Source organism: Aspergillus bombycis (assembly GCF_001792695.1).
Source record: "Aspergillus bombycis strain NRRL26010 chromosome Unknown contig00047, whole genome shotgun sequence".
Taxonomy (NCBI): domain Eukaryota; kingdom Fungi; phylum Ascomycota; class Eurotiomycetes; order Eurotiales; family Aspergillaceae; genus Aspergillus; species Aspergillus bombycis.
The window spans coordinates 1-14258 of NW_019170049.1; the positions used below are offsets into that span (position 1 = coordinate 1).

The following is a 14258-nucleotide window of genomic DNA, read 5'->3' on the forward strand; positions in this document are numbered from 1 at the left end:
GAACAGGCTCCTCCCGGCGAGCGTTCGCCCTACGAGCGCCCGCCATATGGGCAGCCCCCTCAAGACCAGCGCCCCCCCTATGACAGACCACCATACGAATCAGACCGTTCCTTCGACTCTCGCCCTCCCTACTCTTCCGCACCACCTTCTGCCCGTCCTCCTCAATTCCCCCCACCCCCTCTTCCTATGGGTTGGGTCCAGGAATGGGAGCCCAACGCCCGCCGCGCCTTCTGGGTTGAGGTAGCCACCGGCAACTCCCAGTGGGAACAGCCTCTTGGCGATACCTCGCGTGACATGGGGGGCCCTCCCGCTATCATGAGCCCCCCTCCTTCCGGTCCGATTAGCCCTCCCCCCGGTGGCTACTACGGCGGTCCCCCTCCCCAGGAGGGAGGCTACTACCCTCCTCCTCAGCAGGGCGAGACCGAGGAAGAGCGCAAGAAGAGTGATAGGAAGAAGATGCTCATGGGAGCCATGGGAGGTTTGGCGGTTGGTGGTATTGCCGGAGCTGTTCTTAACCATGAATTTGGTATGTCTACATTCTACCCCAGTCCTTCCAAGAAGACAAGACAGAGAAATATTTCAGAAACAAAAGCTAACACAAAACAGGTGGTGACAGCTCCGAGTCCGAAAAGGAGGAAGAGGAAGAAGAAGTCGAGCACAAGATCATAGAGCAGCACGTTTACCACCACTACGATGAGCCTCCTCCTGAGGAGCGCTCTTACTCCCCTCCTGTGGATGACTGGTAGTGGGGCAGCCTCGGATGATGAGCTGGCATTTTCTTTCGTCTTTTTTCCCCTTCGACTTTTCTAGAATGGGTCCTTTGCACTAGCCCGGTTTGGTTTTAGCCTTAGTGTCTTCGGGTATTTTTTTTGTTTGCTCGTTTTTGGCCTGCAGTAAAATGTTCCAAAAATACATCCTTTAATTTGGATTGGTTCTGACTAGTTTTTCTTGGCTTTCCCCCTTTTGGTGGATATCTGATGTCATCCGTCATCGTAATCTCCTTGTAGGGCTAAATTCTAACAGCGTAAGCTACCTCTGGATCGAAGCTCGGATATGGCTTTCTCAAGATTTTTTGCTCAAAAATTACCGTAGGGCAGACGGAGTTATGAGTTATGAGGATGCCGAACGGAGCGGGGCAACTCTGCCTCCGAAGCAGGTAGAGTGCCTCAGGCACAATCGACACCACGGCAGACTGGCCTTACATAAGCATCGACATACATCATGGCCAGAACTAGAAGTTAGACATACAATACTCACCAACAGCAATACACCCAATATCTCCCTACTTTCTTTCCCAAGTCATTCGGTACTCTAAGCCACGGGAAGTGCTGCAGGTCGATGTGAGATTACCAATCGCCTCACCCTAAAGAGGAGAGGAGGTCTCCTGGGATGCTCCATCCGCAAAACAATGTTTACTTTTACAAATATACTCTCGGGTTTAGCAGGATATCTAATTTGTGATGAAGGTTACATGGTGTAAAGCAGAACGCACAGAAGGATCATAACGACGATACACTCCCGGATGAGGGATCCCAGAGGTTTTGTGCGGCGCCCCACACAAACTCCGATGGAGTCAACCACTGCTCGCACGGCAGGTCATAGAACATACTCTCCAACCCTGGGTATGTGGGCCATAAGCCTTGATTCGGGGTTTCACTAAGCCCTATCGACCCTGCGCTTCCATTGCAGTCTGTGACGATTCCAGGCGCCAAACCCTGGATTAAAGGGTCGAGAACATTGGCTGCTTTTTGACAAACGGAACTCCGAGACGCAGTCCGTTTCATTCTATCTACGCACCCAACAAGAAGGACGACGGTTTGCGGATTACACTCCGTTTCGAGTTGCGGATCTCCCCACAGTACAAGGAGGGTGGTTATAGCAAAGAAGGCGTAGAACGACCCAAGACCATCCATGTACCATCGATATGACTTGAGCGTGGGCGTGGAACAGAGCGCCTCGAAATTAGACAAAGTTGCTGTGGCCGCCTTTAGGCATCTTTCGCGGCTCTGGTGGATACATTCCTCTGCCATATGGGTTGCGTTTAGCCGCGATCGGTGCAGCAAGAGGATTAAATGGTTTGTATAGATGGCCAGAATGTAGAAGTGGGCTTGGTCGTACGGTTTCAGCATCAGTTGGGTACTGAAGCGAGCCAGGTGACATTCTTGTTCTTGCGAGAGTTTTGTATCTAGAGTCTCTATACGTGCGCGGTCGTGTGCTTCAAATGACGCAGAGAGCTGGCAGATGTCGACTGCCAGGTCGTAGAGACGGAACTTGTATAGAAGATAAGTCATTTGTGTCGGGGGCGTGTCTACTGATTCGCCCTGGGGACTCGGATTGCTCGTCATCAACTCGTCATCTTCTATGTCAGCTGGAAGAGCCACATTTGCCTCCACACGGAATGGCATGAGGTTCCCCAGGCATGTGTTCTGAATAGTATACAACATTCGGAGTGTCGCCCAGCACCTTCGACGCTCTTCTGCCTCGATGCGGTCTACATTTAGTCGATCTGGATCAACGGCACACCCAATAGCAACGGCGATATGTAGTGTTGTGCCGAGCAATGACCACGCCGGTTCCTGGGCGTGGTTCATGGCGTAGATCAAGAGTACCAGGCACTGCACTGTGCAGAGGTTATGGCAGAACATGAAGTTATCGGCAGCGAGACAGCGCATAGCTGCCGAGCGGTATTTTGCCGAAAGGCTGCGCACGTTCGCATGGTGACTCGCGTCATGGCCCAGATCTGCCAGAACGGGATGGTCATCGTCTAGTGCGGTTACTGCCAGGCTTAGGATCACGAATAACAATCCCACAAATGTCAGTGGGGTGGACTTGGGATTCCTTTTGAAGGCTTGGTACTTGGCGTGAAATGTCGGGTCATGTAGAACATGAAAAAGAGGTGAGAATACTCGAAAGAAAGTTGCTTTCAGTTCTTCAAGATGCAGAAGAGGGGGAAGCATGTCCAAAAGTTCATCGGAAACAGAGCTTGATTGTTCGGAGAAAAATGGGAATCCCTTAGGAAAGCCAGACGTAGGCTCTTGGATAGCCTCGAGGAGATCAGAGTCCCCTACATCCTGCGAGGGAATAAAGCGCACATGGTTCGAAGTGGACACGACCAAGCGCCCCGTCTGACTGGGTACCGCGCTATAAAGTGGCTTTTCTTCAAGTGAAGGCTGTACGGGGGGTGCGACCTCCGGGCTGGAGACTGGCGAAGGGAGTGGGCTCTCGCCTCTTTGACTCAACAATGCGGTGGTCAAGGCAATATTTTGCTTCAACAAGTCTTCCAAGTTGGCAACATTTCCCATAAGCCCCAGAGCTGGGTGTAGTGTATGTTGAGGCTGTATACCTTGCGCATTCACACTTGTCGCGGGTGTTTGACGCTTAAACCGGCAACTTGATGCATAACCACGCCGTGAACATGTCTGGCAAGGTGAGAGCCCAGTCCCAATACAACGAATTTTGCGTTGCCGACAATTCTCACAACTCAAGGGCAGCCGCTTGGACGTCATTACAGCGATCGTGTGCTAGAACTCGACAAGACTAGCTCTTAGGCCGATATATCCGAAAGGGGATGGCCCGGAATAGCAGAAAGCTGAAGAAATTTGTGCTGCCAAGGCCCACAAGTGCATTTGTCCGGAGAAAATCAAAGGTGGAAGGTCTCGGGGTGAGGGGATTTGACTCCATAAAAGGGCGTCTTCACCTATAAAAAGGCAGCCATTAGAAGAAGACCCGCCAAGTGGTTTAATTTCGGGGCTTCAAGCTCTCTGACCTATTATTACCAGTTGCTAGTGTGCGGGGTAGCATGAAATTAACCGCACTTACAGTAATAACGACCTCAATGTCAGTCAGTATGTTACGTAGAGAATGGCTATAGTCTCCTGTCTATGCGTATTGTATGGGAACTCGGTGCGAAAATACGACTAAGATGGGCCCTGGTTCAAATACACATGCCCAGAGATTTACAGGTTCATCATGGTCGGTATTGCTAATATACCCATGCTGGAAGAAGCACAACGAATTGTCATCATAAGAACCTAGGGCAATAAATAGGGTCCTATCACCAAAATATCATCCTAGTAAAACACATGCCATCAATAGGCCTTCTGCATCGGGACCTTGATCTCAACCTCTTCGACCGCCTGGCGGATCTGCTGGATATCATAAATGCCCGAACTACTTGGGACGAGCAGTTCCTTCCGACCCGCTTTATGCACCCGGCCATTAATGATGATAATATCCAGTTTACTGTGGTCCTGTAGTACCGTGATATCCTTCAATGGGTCCCCATCGACGATAACACAGTCAGCATAGTTACCTGCCTTGATCTGACCCATCTCATGCGACCTCATGAACAGTTTTGCGACACCATAGGTTGCTGCGATAATGGCTTCATGGGCAGTAAACCCAAGAAACTTCGTAAAATGCTCGAGGTCTCGAGCGTATGTGCCATGTGGGGTCCAGGCAAAACCATAGTCTCTATACGGTTGCACTATTAGTTGATGGGAATGGACTAAATGACTAGACTCAATACTCACCCTCCCGGTAGCACGACAATTCCCCTTCTGTGCATCTCTCGAAGTGCCCGAATAGCAGCCTCGAGTTCCTTCTTGTATCCCACCTTTTCAGCTATTGCCGTGGCATATCCAAACGCACTCGCTTCGTAGAGTGTTGCCACCAGCCAGTTCAAACCGGGCGCTACGACATGCTGCGTTTTCTTTTGCTCCAGCAGATCCATAGCTGTAAATGACAATCAGTATGAAATATCTTCGCCCAATTTCCTCTTCATGCGCTACTCACATCCCTCATCGATATACGACGCATGGTAGATAACCTCCACTCCATGATCAATGCATTGTCTGACAGAATCGCGTGCCCGAGCATGGGCGCATAATCGGATTCCATGCTTGTGGGCCTCATCAACGCATGCCTTCGTTTCCTCGTTAGAGAAGTAGCAGTCCTGTGCATCTCTAATCTCGGTAATCTAGACGGTTATGAGTATTACGGAGGGTAATGCTGTTCAATAGACTATACCGATTCTCCTGACATGGACAGTTTCACTTGATCCACACCCAATTCAGCGTGTTCGCGCACTCTGGAGATAGGTAATTAGGAATCCAAAAGCTTTCCTTTAACCAGGCAAGTACACGTACACTTTCCGCATCTCTTCAGGCCCGTCGGCATATGCAGTGATGCCCGGTACAAGGTCCCCATCTCGACGAGCTATTTCTTGACTGTTCGCGAGGTAACGAGGTCCCGGAATGTCACCCACATTAATCGCATCGCGGACAACAACATCGAGACGTTTCTTGGCTGACGCTGCCCCAAAACACCTACCGCGACAGTTAGCAATCTATGACCGAGAGAAACGCTCCACGTGTGGAATAAAGTACATAGTGTAGCCAGAATCAAGATAGCAACGTGCACTCCTGGCGGTCAAAAGAGTGTGTTCTTCAATTGCTAGTTCGCCCAAGCGGCCAAGGTCACCGCCATTCCAGCTCAGATGTGTGTGGGCATCTCCGAGACCGGGTATCAAAGCTCGTCCATTCCCATAGAACACCCTGACACTTGGGTTTTTGAGCAAGTCTGCTTTTCCCGGCACTTCGCCCACGTGTGCAAATCGTTCCCCTGGTGTCCGGTCAGAGCCTATCTTTGATACAGTTTACGGATATACCTACCTACGATGAGGACATCCCCACGATACGGGCTTTTTCCGGTAGCCTCTATAATTTGAACATCGGTGATAAGGATTTTCGACGCGGGATGTGTCCCCGCAATGGAGTGTTGCTTGGGTTGGAGCTTCTCATCGAATTTTAGATTATTCAAGCATTCGATGTTCCTGGGCGGCCCTTCATAGACCTCTAATACATGTTCCGGTGATGTCCATGGTACTTGTGCTGCAGCCATATTGTCTTCTGTTTTCACGTAGTGTCTAATCAGCAACTAGGACCATGGTTGAAATTATATATACCAGGCATCATGCCACGAACTAGAGAAAGAAGCATCCCATCCTGATTCCTTCTCGGTAAAGTTGCAGCGTAAACATTTCTGACCTCGCAATGTTATTAGCTGTTGGTTGGCATGGATCCCTGCGGGCACCAATAATCATCTACTGATTTATGCAGACTGTCCGCTGAACGCCGCTCTTCTCCGCTCTGCATATCTGCTAAAACACCGATCAGGCGTGTTACTTGTTGATCATTCACAATGGCTCTGGCGCCGTTAGTAGACGCATTCCTCAGAGACGCGCTGCTACTAATGGTTCCATTCAAAGCAAGTTTCACTCCTCCAATTCTCGCACCACAATCATGGGGTGGTTGGGTCTTCACCAGCGTGCCAATGCGACAACCTTCGTTGAAGGACACTCAACCCGTACAACGCCAACCTCCAATAAGATCGGCACTTATAGCGACAACACAGAAGACATAGCCCCTGTCACCACGTCATTGCCCCAATTCCTCCCGAGAGAAAATTTTCCTTTCCAAGAATCATCAATATCCGACTCCGATTTACCCTATATCGACCCGAGCATAGTGTCCCGAGTGGACCAACGGTGGCGCTCAAGCTCGGACGCAACCCGAACCGATCTCCAAGTTTGGATTGTTATTGATAGTGTGGTGTATGATTGCACCAGGTTTCAGCGAGAACATCCCGGTGGTGTCGATGTCATCCAAAGCTTTGTCGGCCAGGACTGCTCGTGGCAGTTTTGGCGATTCCATGGTCGAGAGCATTTGCAACATTATGGAAGACCCCTCCGAATCGGACGGACGAGCGGGGTTTTACATCGCTTTCAAGAACCCCCACGATATGTAGGGTTGAGTACTTTGGGGGACGATTGGTAGTGGATCTTCTCGGGTAGTATCCTCTTCGGCTGTCTTTTTCTATATTTCGGAAGCTCTCTAGTGGTGACTTGCTCAGAAGTTTACATGATGCATGGATAGAGGCACATATTACCTGACTATCATCCGGTACATACATTCCATTATACCCAGAATCCAGAGAATTGACTTCAATTATATGTTGCCTTATAATCTTAACTTCAGAGAAAAGAAAACTAACTACGCTATCCTCCAACAAGCACGAAACATTGGTTACTGTCAATGTATACGATGCCACATATTGGTTTTGACAATTCTTCCTGAGTCATTGGTTGGGTCTATCATTTTACGCGCTAGACTCCTTCTACTACAGCTATTCAATAATGAATTCAGCTAAACATTTTATAAAAGCTCTCGGATTCTGGCTCCTCCGCGTGCTCGAGTTTCGTGGAGCAAATCATGACTCTATTCCCAGTGCCTCTGTTTACCCCCATGACGGCATGTGGAGATAGCGCACCCTCGCGGCATTAATTGGTGGGATTTGGCGTGACAGCGGGGAAAAGCGGATCTCCGTCGTTCACCGTCATGCCTGCCTTTGAATAAATAGCTGCGGTAGAACCGGTAGACTCGGGTGCTCTTCAAAGACCACCACAATCCTGTGTCGAAGTGGTCCATGAAACCAACATGGCAACATCCCCCTCTACCAATTACTGCGCTTACATCGACCCCAACTCCGGGCAGCATCGAATTGGCCATCTTGACCTGTCGACAGAGCAGATTCATCCTCTTGTTTTCTTGTCCGGCACTCGAATCTCCGATTTGTACCAAGTGATCGAAGCGGGAGAGGAGAATATCCAGCTAGGAAGAGGGGACTCCATCCCCTTATCTCAAGTTAAACTCCTCCCGCCGATATCTGGCCGGGATATCCTGGCAGTCGGGAAGAACTATGTCGAACATGCGAAAGAGTTCAATTCCTCAGGATTTGATTCATCAGATAAGAACGATCAACCAACGTTCCCAGTGATCTTCACCAAACGCGCAACGTCTATCATTGCCCATGGAGAGCAGGTCCTCCTTCATACTGGTTTCACCGAGACACCAGACTATGAAGGCGAGATCGGAGTGATCATCGGCAAAGCCGGACACAAGATCCCCGAGTCCGAAGCAATGGATTATGTCTGGGGTTACACCATCATCAACGATTTCACTGCCCGGGAAAAGCAGAGAGACCATAAACAATTCTACATCGGCAAGTCTCCAGACACATTCTGTCCTATTGGGCCCGTTGCGGTTCCAAAAGAGCACCTTCCTACCAATCTCCAATTGCAAACTTTCGTCAACGGAGAGAAGAGGCAGGAGGCCACACTCGACCAGCTAATCTTCAGTATCCCAACGCTGGTCTCCTGCTTATCCCAGGGCCAAACACTACAACCAGGAGACACCCTTGCAACCGGCACACCGTACGGTGTTGGATTCGGCTTCCGACCCATGAAATTCCTCCAAGCTGGAGATGAAGTGAAAGTCTCTGTAACCGGACTGGGAACCCTCACAAACTACATGGCAGCCACCGATACCATCAACCCAACCGTTGAGCGCGTGAAATCCCAATCCTCAATCCCAGTATCCAACCAAAAGGCTCGAGGCCATGAAGGGCTCGTGAAAGTTGGTACCAAAGAGCTCTTCACTCAAGTCCAAGGACAAACCGAAGGACCGCCGATCGTCTTCATACACGGCCTCGGCGGCTCATCAACCTATTTCAGTCCGCTTGTCGCGAAACTATCATCCACACATGCTCTTTACCTAAGTGACCTCGAAGGTCACGGCCTATCCCCAACCAACGCGCTCAGCGAAATCACTATCGCATCACTCGCCTCCGACATCCGCGAGGTATACCACAACGCTCGTCCCGATCGCAAACCGGCAACAATCATCGCTCACTCGATGGGCTGCCTCGTTGCCATGAAGCTTGCCCTCGAAAATCCAGAATTAGTCTCCTCTCTAATTCTAATGGGACCACCCCCATCGCCGTTGCCGGAAGCCGGCAGTGCTGGAAGCTTTGCGCGTGCCGAATTGGTCCGCAATCAGGGCATGGTGGCGGTTGCTGACGCTGTTGTGAACGCGGGATTATCGCCCAAGACAAGGGAGAGCAATCCATTAGCGGTCGCAGCTACACGCATATCATTGCTCGGGCAAGACCCAGAGGGATATGCGAAAGCATGCACGGCTCTGGCGAAGTCTGCCAAGGAGACACTAGATACACGAAGCTTGACTTGTCCGACGCTAATCCTCACGGGTGATCATGATGCTATCAGTCCACCGAGTTTATGCTTTTCTTACGGGGAGAGTATTAAAAACTCTGAAGTTCAGGTGCTGGAGACTGTCGGACATTGGCATTTGTTTGAAGATGTTGAGGGGGTTTCCGGTGCGGTTTATACTTTTCTAGAAAGGTTGCAGTAGGCGTAGTGTTTACTTTGTTGGTTGTCGAACGATCATATGAGACTTGATTGTGGTGGTAGATATGGTTTGTGGATTGTATAACTCTGATAGAGTATAAATGTGAAACGAAGACAAACAAACTAGCACTCAGCTGCACCCTGGACAATTGAAGCTCAAATACGATTCGGGCATTCTCTCGGGTACATATATCCTCGAACGAATACATGCTATATTATCCATTGCTCATATTTGTAGCCAACAGGAATCGTTTCCATTCTTGGGTCTCTGCTGGTTGTGGGCCGGTAGAAGCATAGGACTATAGACCAACATGCCAACTGATAACTAGTAGGAGAGTGACAAGGTACAGTTAGTCTCATTTCCACATTTAGTTAACTAGTAAGTCAATTAACTAGTAATCAATTAGTTAGTTCACTAACTCACTGCACAAGGCTATGAGTAGATAATCGAGAAGCAGGCAGCTTTAGCAACAGTGACACCACAGTTGCCGCGAACCCGCTCCCTCTATAATCTTTCGATTCTCACATTTCATGTATGCTGCGACTCCCCGAAGGTTTTCTTAGCTAGGCAATCTCAAGACATTTAATCATATCTGGATTCATCGAACATGATTCCGGTAAAATTATCTAATGTCGGTGGGGGCATGTCTGGCGGAGCTCAGCCGCATGGCCAGATGCCAGCCTCGCAACAACAGAACCAGTACAATGACCAGGTGATGAACTATCTGGTCTAGGCCGTGCAGTCACAGGGTGGCTCTTCCATCGGTTGGAGAGCCGATGTTAGTTTCAAAGAGCGGGTTACAAATGTGTATCAAATGTAAGTGGTCTGCGTGCTGTAGCCGACCGGTCGTTTTCAGTACATTCCTGGCCGACAATATTAAAGGTGTCTTTTTTTCACTCCAGTGAGCAGACTAACCGTCCATTTTCAGGTTGACATCCCTTCGTTTAATTCAACCGGAACCGGATGCCAACCTACAGAGCCACATCCGAGCTGCTCTAACTTTTGAGCAGAAGGCCTTCCAGGATGCAAACATGAAGGTACACTTTGTTCTTCTACTTAAATAGGGGACTCCTTTTAATAGGAGAAAATTGAGGTCCACTATGACAAAGAATGCAATGATCAAGTAGTGCATATTCGAGATATCCGGGCTAGACAGGCGGCATTGTTGCAACAGAGTAGCGGCATAATAGCTCAGCCTGGATATATGAAGGGAACAACCAGTAAAGGACAGGCCCCAATTCCTCAACAGATGGGTCATCCCACACAAGCTTCTTCAATGCCTGGACAACAACGAATGCCAATGGGGATGACTGATGCCACTCAACAGGCGGCGAGACATCAGCAGCAGCAGCCGCCGCCACAAGCAGAACAGAGACCCGGTAGTAGCATACCGCTGGCAGATGATCTCAGCACACTATCAGCTGGAGATTATGACTACGTCTGTTCTATTGCCGACCAACTCCAAGCTCAGACCTCTCAGGAGGATATGGAGAGGATCAAGAAAAAACTAGGAAATATGACTCCAGAGCAAAGAAAATATCTTGAAAGCAAGAATATGGATCCTCTGACATTCTTCTTTCGCTCATACGCACTTAGTCAATGGAGAAGACATAGACAGGCTAGTATAAATGCACAAAGCGCGCAGAACATTGAAGTCGACCTTAACAGTACGATAACCGAAGATCGTACCATAACCCCTCCGCAACAAACATGAAACGCGTCAGAGCATGATGCATCTACGGTGCAATCCAGATTATATTCTACATAATCTAGATCCGCCCGCATCTATTAGTAGCATCGAGAATGTACAGGGACAGCAAACGGATGCTACACGCTCCCAGGAAGCAGGCCCGCCTATGGTGCCTCCTAGAGTCGGCATATCCCGGCGCGCGACAAAACAGGAGGCAGGCACTGACCCAGTCACCGCAGCTGCTACACCTGTGGCACGATTGCTGAGCCAGTTCAGCCAGAGACCAACTTCTCCCGCATCCCACCACTATGTGCCATCAACCAACCTAACTACATCGGCAGCCAATCTCTCTGGAAGTACGCATGGGAAAGGGGACACTGAAGAGACAAAGTCAGCGTCATCCTTAGAGGCCATTACTAAAGATCCATGGGCGTTTAGTGCTTTCCTTGCTGAAGAGACCGAGGACATGTGCATAGGCTTAGATATTGAGGACAACAATAACCTGGCATTCAGTGGTACTAACGCATTACCTGTCACAGCAGCTACGGATTCAGGCTATGTCTCGCTTCCAAGAAGGAGCTATGGTAGCCCCTTTAAGAGGAAGCGACAGCACAAAGACTCTAGGAATCCTGCCAATGAGACGTATAGCTCCGAGAATAGTGAACACCAATACCACGGCACTGAAATTGCAGACGATCTCGTAAGACATCCAGAAGTCATTACTATGTCTGAAACTAGTTCAATATACACAGAGGTCTCACACCCTGAAACCTTCAAAAACGAAATTTATATCCCCTCCTTTGCTGAAGACTTATATAATAAAGTTATCACCAATCCATTCGACAATAATAGCGCCGATAAGATATGCAATGTGCTTCCTGAACTTTTAAAAAAGTTCTCGTCAAAGTTAGGGTGGAGTGCTCCGGCACAGATCCATCGAGATGTTATGGTTTTTATACGTAGGCATAGAAGGTGAGGTCACACCTATCGTCGCTTACCCTTACCAAACATAAGGGCTGACCTCCCCTGCAGTGAGATAGTGCAGTGCTTCATGGACAGGTGTAGAGAGGAGCAGGATACCCGGCCTGCAGTTCTCGGTGATAATTCAAATGAGATGAGTCTGGGTGATCGTATGCATGACTGGTACCAACGTTTAATAACGATGATCCGACTGATATGCTAAGTGAGCGGCTGCATGGTATTCTCAATAATGAAAGCGACAATATTGATGACATATTGGACCAACCATTTGACGACCTCGATACCCTTCCGGAATTTGCTGCATATCAGGGGTTCATTACCAGATCGCCAGCCTACGACTGGCTTTTGCAGAGAATCCGTAGGGAGCTGTCTCAGGGGGTTGTTGATGACGACGTACAATATTGGAGTACTTGCCAAAGCCCCAGATCGTCAGCAGGAAAATTGCACCTGATACACATTCCATGGTGTTCATTGTGGATTGGGATCCTCATTCTTTTCTTTTCGGGCAGGAGTGTGCGGAAAGCGCAGATGACGCGATCGAACGGGCGATCACCATTACGGGGTCAATTAAGGACGCTCAAGCTATGGCCACTGTCCAGTATCTCTGTCAAACATGGCCCTCAACAGGCATTCATCTTCTTCGTTTGGTAAAAGATGTCGTCCGTGGAGGCCCAAATTGTACCTTCCACTGTAAGTAGCAGAGAAGCGACCCAAAGTAACTATTCCACCACTAGTGATTATTCACAGGCATATTGCTGGATAAAACGCAGATTTCTGCGTGCTTGGATAAAGCTGTGTTTGAAATCGAGGTGATGGGAATAGCGGAGTGCATCGCGGAGATTGGGGAGCAACTTGGGTGGCTTGGTGCGGCCCTTCGCACATCTCCTTATGAGGCCGGGGTCGTCCTCTGCAGGCCTGTTGTCAGTAAGCTAACGACCGAACGCGGGTCTACAAATCTAGCCAGAGAATCACTCTCTCTACCGTACTGTCACATCAACTTCATCATCGACTCCCACGTCGATGGTGGGGAATTGTTAAACGGCCAATGCTGGCATCGTTTATTCAGAAATCCTGCTAGGGTAAAGGCTATCCCATATCCTATCGACAGCAGCTCGAAACAGGCTTTGAAGTATCACTCGACATAATGGCAGGATTAGCCCAAACTCCACGTATCAATATCTTTGGCAACAAGGTTTTCATCAAAGGATTCTCCGGCCTTCTTGTTCCAACCCAGTTGTGTGGAGATCTAGTTATTTGGTGCCTACTCCACAAACATAACGGAGAGCGTATTTCATATCTTGAGGGCCAAGAGATACACGGAGGGTCTGTTGGCCTTTCTGAATTGTCTGAAACCCGGCACATCCTTGGTTGGTGTGCCAATGTTAAATGCTGCGTTGGGGAGAATGATTTCCTTTCTCTTTTCCTGCTCACCTATCTCTCTGTTTCACTTAGATACAAAATACAACGCGATATTGACACTTTCTAGGGACAAGAGACACAAACTATGTGATACAAAGGCCATGGCTTCCAGATCCTGGCTACAGCTGTAAACTGAAAGATATATTTGTGTCTCAGGGGAAATTAATTAAATCTAACCAAAGTCCAGCCTATGGAAACAAAGACAAGCCTTACTACTTCCCTCGAGACTCTTACAAGGCGAGGCTTTCTTGGATATCCAAGAAATACGTAATTCTTTAGGATGAGGAAGATAAGCGCGGGGTGGTTAGTGAACGGCACTAGCGCCCTGCTTCATCTTCTCCGTGTCTCTCGAGGCCAATAGAACCGATAACCTTCATTTCGCCTTCCTTTTCAGACCCGAAACCTTGAGTGAAGCAAACAACCCGCATACAGCCTCTTCTGCTATGGAGGTGCTTGTGAATGAGGCAAATCTTAACCTGGTGTTATACAGCGAGGATGGCACGGATAGTATAGGTACTAAGAAGCGTTTTGTGCGGCTTCGAGATCGGGTAGAGCTCCTACATGAAATTCTCGAGAAACTCATCGACCACCAAATTGAAATTAACCGACGCAATGGGGACGGACTCAACTCTGTGACTCCTGTTATCTTAAATAGCCTTTTAGTCCGCCGTATAGCCTTTCACGCTGTGTAGGCTATTTTGCCGGATATTCGAAGCAATTCACCTAGCACTTGTAGTTACTAATTTAACGTAGATGTATAAGTTAATGCTATATCTACTTTGGAAAGCCAGTTATATATCACTCCCCAATTATCCATCCACACAACCTATAACTACTTGATCGCCTGATAAGTACAGTACATACGAACATAGGGTGTGGAGAACTGGGCTTCCTGTCCACTC

At 48.9% G+C, this 14258-nt stretch overlaps 6 protein-coding genes across 6 annotated transcripts; 4 read left to right on the forward strand and 2 right to left on the reverse strand.

The window, feature by feature from the left end:
* On the forward strand, nt 1-746 carry ABOM_005736 (WW domain protein; the record flags this gene model as incomplete). Its single annotated transcript, XM_022532865.1, has 2 exons — nt 1-526; nt 607-746. Coding segments are annotated over 2 exons (666 nt in total), but the record flags the coding sequence as incomplete, so codon positions are not given.
* Nucleotides 747-1499: 753 nt separating this feature from the next.
* On the reverse strand, nt 1500-3302 carry ABOM_005737 (fungal specific transcription factor domain-containing protein; the record flags this gene model as incomplete). Its single annotated transcript, XM_022532866.1, has 1 exon — nt 1500-3302. One exon carries the CDS (start codon nt 3300-3302, stop codon nt 1500-1502), a length of 1803 nt encoding a protein of 600 aa, XP_022388790.1.
* Nucleotides 3303-4088: 786 nt separating this feature from the next.
* ABOM_005738 (amidohydrolase) lies at nt 4089-5901 on the reverse strand (the record flags this gene model as incomplete). Its single annotated transcript, XM_022532867.1, has 7 exons — nt 4089-4473; nt 4533-4734; nt 4795-4978; nt 5029-5089; nt 5148-5327; nt 5388-5622; nt 5673-5901. The coding sequence occupies 7 exons, from the start codon at nt 5899-5901 to the stop codon at nt 4089-4091; spliced, it is 1476 nt and encodes a 491-aa protein (XP_022388788.1).
* A 1595-nt stretch (nt 5902-7496) lies between these two features.
* On the forward strand, nt 7497-9269 carry ABOM_005739 (bifunctional fumarylacetoacetate hydrolase/alpha/beta hydrolase family protein; the record flags this gene model as incomplete). The annotated part of the gene is made up of 1 exon (XM_022532868.1): nt 7497-9269. One exon carries the CDS (start codon nt 7497-7499, stop codon nt 9267-9269), a length of 1773 nt encoding a protein of 590 aa, XP_022388789.1.
* Nucleotides 9270-9708: 439 nt separating this feature from the next.
* Nucleotides 9709-10330, forward strand: ABOM_005740 (uncharacterized protein; the record flags this gene model as incomplete). The annotated part of the gene is made up of 3 exons (XM_022532869.1): nt 9709-9798; nt 10000-10082; nt 10195-10330. Coding segments are annotated over 3 exons (309 nt in total), but the record flags the coding sequence as incomplete, so codon positions are not given.
* Nucleotides 10331-10542: 212 nt separating this feature from the next.
* On the forward strand, nt 10543-13082 carry ABOM_005741 (uncharacterized protein; the record flags this gene model as incomplete). The annotated part of the gene is made up of 4 exons (XM_022532870.1): nt 10543-10933; nt 11040-11656; nt 12447-12627; nt 12685-13082. The coding sequence occupies 4 exons, from the start codon at nt 10543-10545 to the stop codon at nt 13080-13082; spliced, it is 1587 nt and encodes a 528-aa protein (XP_022388722.1).
* Between the last annotated feature and the right edge of the window lie 1176 nt (nt 13083-14258).